This window comes from Micropterus dolomieu, linkage group LG17, assembly GCF_021292245.1.
Source record: "Micropterus dolomieu isolate WLL.071019.BEF.003 ecotype Adirondacks linkage group LG17, ASM2129224v1, whole genome shotgun sequence".
NCBI classification, from domain to species: domain Eukaryota; kingdom Metazoa; phylum Chordata; class Actinopteri; order Centrarchiformes; family Centrarchidae; genus Micropterus; species Micropterus dolomieu.
This window is the reverse complement of record NC_060166.1, coordinates 2,458,877-2,468,774: the sequence shown is the minus strand read 5'-3', so window position 1 is coordinate 2,468,774 and position 9,898 is coordinate 2,458,877. Positions and strand designations below refer to the sequence as shown.

The 9,898-nt window shown below is 41.3% G+C and overlaps 1 protein-coding gene across 1 annotated transcript in view; it reads left to right on the top strand.

Annotated features, from left to right (window-relative positions):
* The window catches only part of nlk2 (nemo-like kinase, type 2), a 121,904-nt gene that overhangs the window by 19,006 nt on the left and 93,000 nt on the right, over nucleotides 1–9,898 (top strand). Inside the window, exons 2-3 of the mRNA XM_046074968.1 lie at nucleotides 2,239–2,368; nucleotides 2,736–2,791. Coding sequence (XP_045930924.1) covers nucleotides 2,239–2,368; nucleotides 2,736–2,791 — 186 coding nt within the window. The remainder of the gene's footprint in view (nucleotides 1–2,238; nucleotides 2,369–2,735; nucleotides 2,792–9,898) is intronic.

The following is a 9,898-nucleotide window of genomic DNA, read 5'->3' as shown; positions in this document are numbered from 1 at the left end:
TAATAAGGTGAGAAATGGGTCTATTCTGAGTTCATCCTGCACTGCAACAGCTAATAAAGTCCATTTAATCCCAAAAACGCTTTTCTTTTAGGCAGGCTGGAGCAGAAAACAACTCACCTTTCTCAAGTTGTACAGTAATGTCACATGTATATGAAGGTGGATCAAACAAGCTAATCTTAAATGTCAAAGTAGAGAGGAGCCTAGTAGGCCTATTTATTTTCATTCATTACACAAGATGAATAAGCTATGCAGACAGTTGTAAAGAAAGAACATCTTTTTCTTCTGTTCTCTACTTGTTATAGTTACACAGTATTAGGGGTGTGGGCTGTATTAAAAGTATCCACTGTTCTCCCATGCTCTAACACACAGTAACGATGAAATGTGTGCTGTTCTCACATTCTTCCTCTGTATGTACACATAAACAACAAGGCAGGGAAATATAAAAGGAATTTATTTTATTGTTTGGGTACATTATTGTTCAGTGTACATGCTCACATCTGAAACAAACTTTACGTGCTTGATAACTCTCCCAACCCGCAGAGATCTAAACACCAATACCGATTTATATTGATAGCGGCAAGTGCTATGTAGCTCCACATAGGGGACACAGGAAGTGACATATAACACCTTCATGCGGCGTCAGAAACGCGTTGCAACCGCTCCGTTTTAGCTACTGAGTGATGCATCTCACTTCTGAAAGAGCTTTGTTGGGAGTTGCACATGCACAGTACCTAGTTAAGGACTGCTAGCCAATCGGAAGCAGAGTAGGGCATGTCTTGACAAGCTGGTACTCACTGCTTCGGTTCAGCTTTAGCTTTGCAACCAAGACCTAAGAGTTTCAGAGTAATGAGTTGTTAATCTGTAACACATTGATCTTTCATATGTAACATTTTAACTGTGCATTGTCTGTACAACACAGCAACTGCTTTATGTCCACTGACTGTCTAACGTTAGGGACGGGAGCGTGGGGATGAGGGGAGGCAGCAGGTGGACATCTTGTCACTGTATCTGCGCTGCAGCTCAGTGTGTTTTTCCACCGGTGTTGTTGAGTGCATGCCTTATTAGCCGTTGTGCTTATGATGCGTGTTACCATGTGATGCAACAGGCAGTTCAGAGCGGTGTTTTCTTTAGGAGATGGGAACTCCCTTTGGGCTGGACTTTGGGCTTTTTCACTTAGCAAATCTATTACATGCACAAAAAAGAAATATAACTCAATAAAGCAGAGGGGAAAAGGCAAAAAGCATAATACCACCTCTTTAATAGTAATGATAATACTAATAATAGGGCTAATAATAACTAGACCTGTAAGCAAGGATCAACAGGGTTCAAGCCCCGGAGACCATCCAAGTGACCCAAATTTTGTGCTAATCAGACAGACCTCTTTGCTATGACATCATTTCCTGTTTTAATATTGACTTACAGTAAATTGTTTCTTTTAAAAAAACACCTAGTGGCTGATTGGCACCAAATTATGTGCAGAGCTGGGAAAGCAGGGAGAGTACTGGTCCAAGTTTCATGTTAATTGCACAAGTTCTATGTGGAGATATGACGCCACTTCTTGTTTTGACCTTAACCTACAGGGAGTTGTTCCTTTTGAACATTTTTTGATTGAACTTTTGATCACTAGGGTCCATTGATTCTGTGTGCAAAGATTCGTGCAGGTCGATCTCTTTAGAAAAAGTAGATTTCACACATTTTGTGATTTTGCAAAAAAGAATAGGCATGTCCTATAGCCTGAGATGCAGCTAAGTTCAGGATATACACGTGCATAGAATGTGAATGGGCTGTAACCTCATTGAGAACCATAGTGGTTCAAAGGAAAAGGTCTGGTGATGGCGCAATGGATAAGACACATGCCTTTGGTGTGAGAGACCGGGGTTCAATCCCCCACTGTAACCCATCCACCATTGTGTCCCTGAGCAAGATACTTAACCCCTAGTTGCTAGTACAGCAATTGTAAGTCGCTTTGGATAAAAGTGTCAGCTAAATGAATAAATGTAATACAGGTTTGAATACAAAGATTAGGAATCAGCCTCTATCAGCACTCTGGAGACCCTGAGTGCACATACCTGGCCAGTAGTCACTGACTTACTTAGTGTGAACCAAAACGTTGGTTCATAGGTTTATTCAAAAACTTTTACATTTTATTATCAGAGTTATTGTATAATCTTAAAATAAACAATATGAAAGTGCAAACTCGTGCCTCTTAGTAATACTGTGTTTGTCCTCTTCTCCCAGGTCAGTGACAGACCCCAGAGATGGAAAGCGGGTTGCCCTCAAAAAAATGCCCAATGTCTTCCAAAATCTTGTTTCTTGCAAGAGGGTATTTCGGGAGCTTAAGATGCTATGTTTCTTCAAACACGAAAATGTAAGTACAAAAAATGCTAAAATCTTTCATCTACAAACACACCTTAGACCCCCTTTCCAGCTGCTATTCTGAGTTCTGGATCCTGAGCTAGGTGTGAATGCCAGCTGCCCATCAAATGGCTACAGACAAGCCCTTGAAAAATAAGTAGATTTCAGAAGTGTCACGTCAGGAGAGTCTCAAAGGACAGCTACAACAAGCAAGACGAAGGTCACAGTATTGACAAGTGTAGCAGTGCGTTTTAATACCAAGTCTAAAAGGTTCTGTAATCAGCCTTAATTACTCAGAAAACCTCAGGATACAGATACCTGGTATTAAGATTGAAATGTAAAAAGAAACCCCCATACCTTGGCTTTAATTCTCTCCTCAGGTGCTCTCTGCTCTGGACATACTGCAGCCTCCACACATCGATTACTTTGAAGAAATGTATCCTTTACCATTAATTGTTTCAAAGAAGGATTCAGGTTTTTTTTAATTGATATGTTGTACAGAAATTCTAAAGAGCATGGCTTGTGTTCATGCAAATGGAACAGCTGTGTCGTGATTCATCAGTGTTATAAAAGATTTCTTTCAGCTGTATCTTTATTGGTTACAGGTTTTATTAAAGCCAATTCAGACCAAATATTTTCGATTAGTCTAAGGCAAATTAACTCAAACATGTCATGCTATAGCTACTTTGCTGCTTGATACAAAAGGAAAGCTCCCAAGGTTCTAATTTTCCATGACTTCCATGAAAAGTTTGTCAGACTATTCATAATTTAATAGTAGATAGTGTTTGATCAGTTCCCAGTGTGCTCGGGTGAAGCGGTGCACCCCATCAGTTTATCAAACATCCACAGCAGGTCCCGCTAGTCACCTGCCACAACCTGAAAGTGAGCACTGCCTTTTTGGGTTGTTTGATAAATTCATTACCCGAGCACATAGCGAGGTGATGGCTATGCATGCAGAGTCTGTGTGTCACCTGCCTGTGACCATGCACACCATGTGGCTACTGTCCCAGATAATGCTCTGCTAGAGGCAGGCGTCAAGTTACTTGAGGTGGCAGAGGGCTTTTGTTAGAAGAGGACAGACTTTTAAGGGACCCAAATGAGGAAAATTCTGATTGTTCAACAACAACAGTTTGTGATTTGGCTTTCTGGAACCAGCGGCACATACCTGTCAATACCAACGTTCCTGGCTCAGATCTGACCCCCCTTTACGGCTCCATGACTTTCATTTAGCGCAGCAAGCCTGCGTATTGGCACTATACTACCGGAAAATAATGCAGTGTGAAAGCAGCTATAGTTGCACCCTTCACCGAGTACACACAGTTATAGTTAGGTATTTTATCTAGCTTAATCTTGCCATCAGAAAGCCCTTTCCTTTACACAGTGCACAGCCAAGTTGCAACATCAAACACTGAAAATATTCTACACATAGCATACACTTGAACTAACTTTGCTTCTCCTGAAGCTCATACAGCCCCACATCAAACTCAAACCCAAATATCCCTTTAACTACCAAAGAGGGGAGTGATGTCGTTGTCCCTCCTGCTGTTTTCATTTGGATATGTATTGATAATGTTGACGCAGGACTTTAAAAAGGAAGCAGTCTGGGTACTGGAAGTCATTTCTGTCAAATCTGTCTTACCTCTGTGATCCTCTTTTTGTGTTGGAGCTTTTTGGGGCTATTCCAACCTGACACACGCACACACACACACATAAACTGTGGGGGGTGGAAAGTGACAAGACGCACATACGTATTTTGGATTACTATTTATTAAAAGCCCATGTGGTAACGGTGTTCTCTTGCTTTTGACAGCTGAAGCCTTGGTTAAGAGTTACGCATGTACAGTTGCAGGATGCGCACACAGGCATACATACACATACATACAATTTTTATTTCGATGCACACATGTGTTATGAGTCACACATGTGCATAGAAATAAAAATTGTATCAATAGGTGCATTCAAGATGACTGCAGCTGACTTTCGAAGACTTGATAGTGAAACGTGAGCTGTGGGCTCAGGGCTGGGTGGGATAGAAAAATACTACCATCAAGTCAGGCACATTCTACTTCCTGTAGAGTGCACAGGCTTAGAACAAAGGGTGATCTCGTGGCATTAGCTTTTTTTGTTGCAAACGAAATCGATATGTTTGAAATCCTGTTATTTTGCATGATGAATACAGTGAACAGCAAAGGTGTTTCCTTCAATATCTTAGACTGATTTGCAAAACCTATACACACTGTTTACTGACCCCAAAATATGTTGTTGTAAAATATTTTCAGGCCAGACACAAGTTCGGTTTTTACACATAAAAATTAAGTAATGTCTTATGAAAACATTTAGAGCAGTGGGTTATGGTGTATTGGGGAAAAGTCACACATGCCTGCAGATACCATTATTTATTTGTGTATTTATTGAGAACCAGACTTGAAATTTTATCTTTTTAAATTTCTATCTACAATGGTTACACCACTGTCTTATGAATGTGGTGTAGGTAATGTGCGTTTCATTTAGGTGTTACATTAACATGATCGCATTACACTTTACAGTGTACAAACGTATACACCGCACGCATATAAGGTTCCATGAGTAGGTCTGCATATTGTAAATTGTTGTGAAGAAGTGAAGATTACTTTTGGAACAGAACTGAACTGACAGACTAATGGCCTTTTTCCATTACCAGTACCAGCTCGACTCGACTCGACTCAGTTTTGGCCGTGCTCTGTTTTCCATTGCAGACTGTACCCAGAGATAGTACGTAGCTTGTCGTCATAGCGACGCCAGACACAACTGCCGCGACGTAATGTTCAATGCGACACACACACCAGCGATCCACACAGCTTTCTCTTTTTTAAGTTAAAATGTTTCAATATTCCTCAGAATGTAAAGACAGATAAGCGGTATGAAAACCTTCCAGCTGTGTTTTCCTCTGCCGTTGTTGCTGCAGCGGTCTGTATGACGGCGGGAGCAGAGGGCTCTGTGAGCGGGCGGCTGGCCGGCCTCGCCAGCTCCTCCTGCGGGTTGGCGCAGTCTCCGCCACTTGCGGAGCTCCTCAACTCCGAAAATATTCAAGCACATTTTTGTTCCACCATCACTTCTTGTAAAACTGTCAATATTTGAAATCTACACAGCTGATTTCTCACCTCAAAACTTCTCAGAAGTGGATTTAGTGATGAAATTCCATATGAAAACTGTAAAATATAAAACTTTCTGTTGCTGGCCTCTGTCTGGTGCAGCAATGATGATGCAGTGAATAGTGACAATTCTCTGTTTTAGTATTGCCTCAGCTCGCTTGGAATCTTAATGGAGGTGATACAAAAACAAGTACCTGGAAGCAGGAACAGGTACAACTTTTCCACAATGGAAAACCAAAGAAAGGCGAGGCGAGGCCAGCTGGTACCATGCAGTGCAAAAGGGGCTTAAGGACCTATTTCATTTCCCTAATTTGTGCCTCCTCGATCCATGAGCCTGTGACCCAAAAATCGGTCTCAGCACGCCATCTTGAAGAACATCTCAATTCTTAAAATGCACCTCGAGGATCGAGGAGGCTTGCTGGAATTTCCTTGGGAGATTGAGGAGGCTGCTATAAGCAGGATACACCGGTGTATCCTTTGCAGAAGTCTTTTCTGGATCTGTGACGTTTTAAAGATGCATGACATGCAGCTGGACCAACCTATGGCTGGAGCAGGAATCTACTTTGTTCCTGTTGTATTAGTTTTTTAAAATGATAAAATGCGCGGTCAAACTCCCTGCCTTCACCGTTTGTGTAGTGCCCCATAAAGCGCTGCTGATTTCCTTAATGTCATTTCATTTTGATATCACTGATGTTTTTATTGTGGAATGTGATGTGTGGATGGGCAGCAGGATCGTAAAAATGAACACTGTGAGTAAAGCAAGTGCAAACAGCTGCTGACATCACATTATTAGGCTGTAATATCAACCAGAGCATTCAGCAATAATATAGTCTGCACAGGTCATTCCAACAGTAGAGTCCTGTGGTGACAGTTTTAATTGGGACTATATGAATCAGAATCAGCTTTATTGCCAGGTATGTGTACACATAACGAGGAATTTGACTCTACATTTCTCACAATGTGCTTACTCATACAAAAATACAAAATCACAATAATAAAAATAAACTAAAATCAGACACAGACTTCAGTGTAGACAACACAAATATACACACTATGAATAAAAACAATATAGACAGATTGACAAATAGTGCAGTGAGCAGAGTGCAAAGGATGCAGGAGTATGTACATGTCGGAGGTGGATATGATATACAGGTACATATACATGCAGGGCCGTGCAGAGACCTTTGGAGGGGCAGGTGCTGAAAGCATAAAAGGGGCACATGAAATAAGGATTTAAAAAGTGCTGTTTTCAAAAAATTGATATAGCAATATTTTGTAAAGTATTCCTTGCTTGATACGCATATAGATACGGATGCCTCTCTCAGCAATTGCTGTGATGCAGTTTTGAACAAGAAATTTAGTGCCGAAAAGACATTTTAAGTTCAAAAGTTAAAGAATATTTTCTTTGCACCTATTAATAATAACTATGGGATTAGAAACTGAAGTGTCTTAAGTTGTCCAAACCTTAAGGTTTTTCCTTCGCTGTTATACAGAATAATAAAAAACACCTGTTATAGTAAACCTTGCGTATGACATGATCATTACTCATTTCTTAGTAATATGTATCTTATTGTGAGATTGCAGGAAATTTCCAGCTCTAGCTTTAAAACATTGTTGGCGGACATAACTTACGGGGAACAGTTGCTTTTCGGTGGGGTTGCTGGGGATGTTGCTACTGCGGTTGTTGCCTTTGAGGTTGTTGGTGACACTACTGGAGGTGATCTGAGACAAAAGATATTCAGACAGACAATGGAGATATATTAACTGATTAACATTTGTTATGTGACCATGACAAGATGTAAATATAGCTGACAGTGTTTGGAACTGGCTCATTGCGACTGACCTGCTGTAGTGCTGCAGCTGCTGCCAAGGCTGACTGCTACTAGAAAGTAGGAGGGAGATGCTCATAGAGGCTGCAGGTAGAGAAACTTAGATACCAGATTTAAAGTGTGGGAAATAATCTGAGAAGAAAAGATTAACATTAGTGTGTATGTGTCTGCAGTATGCAATATTGCATATAAAATGTGATCATGATTTCATATATTGCATTGTGAGTGTATATTTGGATTTTAACTGATTATATGTCTAATTGAAAATCTAAATAAAGAAACAAATACGTGTGTGTGTGTGTGTTCATTCTGTTGGCTTCTACTAAACATCACATAGTAGCATTAATCTTACCAATAAGCGGAGGAGGAGTTGTTTTGGGCAATTATAACAGCAATTTCCTGTCGGCCATGTCCCTAAAAATGTCTATGACATCGTCATTTATTGGAATGTCCTTCTCAATGGCCAATAGAAGAAGGTCGGACAATCGCTCCTCTTTGAAAAGGCTGCGAAGTTTGGTTTTCACCAGCTTCAGTTTTGAGAAGGAATGCTCCACAGTTTCTGTGGACACCAGGAGTGTGCCATATGTCTTCAGCAGCTCAGTCGTTCATGGCATGTTGTAGAACTGGCACAGTTTCTTTGCAGCTTGGACTGCTGCTGTTGGAATGCTTGCTGTTTTCCAGTGCTCTGGGAATGTCAGGAAATGGAAGGCATGCAAGATTTCCCATATGGAGTTATCTCCACCTTTAAAGCATCTCTGAAGCTCTTGTATCATTGTGTCCACAAAAACGTAATACTCTTTAACACGGTAGTACTCCTGCAAAGATGGGAATATGGCAGCAAACTTGAACTTCTCTGGCACTTTCCTTCTCCTAGCTTGTCTGGGGACCTCAGATGGAGGGTCTAGACCCACTGATGCAGCCTTCTCCTGTAGCCTGTTGATAAATGTTCTCGAACTCTTCTTCTGTTCTGCTTTGGGCCATCCTCTATAAAACTCCATCAACAATATTGTAGGCTGCAGCAAGGTCCATGTCTTTCTGCTGCAATGCATCGGATGCAACTGCAGTCACCTGAAATATTGGACAGATGACCTCCGGACACAAGAAGAACTCAAAATTAATGCTTTTCAGAAGGATCATTGCGTCACCAGCAGAGGAGTCTGGGGGATTACGCTGTGTCATTCCTTCACGGAACTGCATGACAGCTGGGAGGACTTTCAGTTTTCAGTGCACTTTCTCTGCAGGCCCATCGGGTGTCTGACAGCTTCTTCAGCTCCACTGGACGCTGATCTGTGTGTTTCCTTTTCTGCATTTCAATAAATGCAGAGTGCCGTTTTGATGAGTTGGTCTAGTTTTTCAACTAGATTGAAAAAGTTGACGAAACAGATGTTTGACTTTGCATTAAGGCAGTGTGCCTGACAGTGCACATACAAGGCCTTTGGATTTTGCCTTAGGATTCTGGACTGCAGTCCCTTATAGGGCTCACTCATGTTTGCAGCCCCATCATAGCCTTGACCCCAGATATTGTCTATTTTCAGGTCATTTTCTTTAAATAGAGCCATCACAAGACTTTCAAGAGCATCTCCGCTTGTTGAATGCACATTACACACCTGAATGAATCGCTCTTTTATTTTTTACACGTCTGTCGTTTCGTTTCAAGTATGGAAAAGATTTTGCTCTGTTGAATTTCTTCTATAATGACACGTTTTACTGATATGGCCAAAGCTTTGATTAAGTCATTCTGGGTTCTGTTCGAGATGAGCAAGACAAGAGGTCTTTTTTGGGTTCCCTGCTTCTCTATTATGGCATCAAGGTCATAATTACTAAACAACTCCACTAACTCCAAGAAATTCCCTCAATTTTGGCTTGATGAAGTCTCATCGTCTCCCCTGAAGGACATGCCCTGTCTTGTCAGGAAAAGAGTAATGGCAATCAAACGAGACAAAATCTCTCTGTTCCTCTCCCTCTCTTTGTCTTTTGCAGCTTGCAACTCAAGGTCACCCACTTCAAAAGCTGGCTCCAGTGATTTTTTTTCTTGAATGAGTTCCACCTTACAATACCACACATGCGAGCCTCTGAGGCACTGTGCTCTCTAATTAGGGCCCGAGCACGACCGTGTGAGGTCCCTATTGAATTTGCTCGGATTATATATTTAGGGCCCGAGCACGACCGTGCGAGGTCCCTATTGAATCTGCTCGGATTATATTTTTATTTTTATTTTTTTTTTTTTTTTTTCTGCAAAGTAGGCCCAAATGACATGGCCTAAACATACTCGAAAACTCACCAAAATTTGCAAACATGTCAGAACCGGTGAAAAATTTCGTATTCTACAAGTTTCGCACATGGGCGTGGCAAAATGACTCGCTAGCGCCACCTTGAAAATTGGAAATGATTAGCCCCTCGTTCACGTTCAACCTACATGTACGAAATTTTCTGGGGACATGTATCGTATCAAGACGCACAAAAAAGCCTCAAGAACCCATAGCCTAAAGTCAACAGGAAGTCGGCCATTTTGAATTTTATGGCCATTTTTGGATGATTTACACACTTCGTACTTTAACGAACTCCTCCTAGGGATTTAGTCGG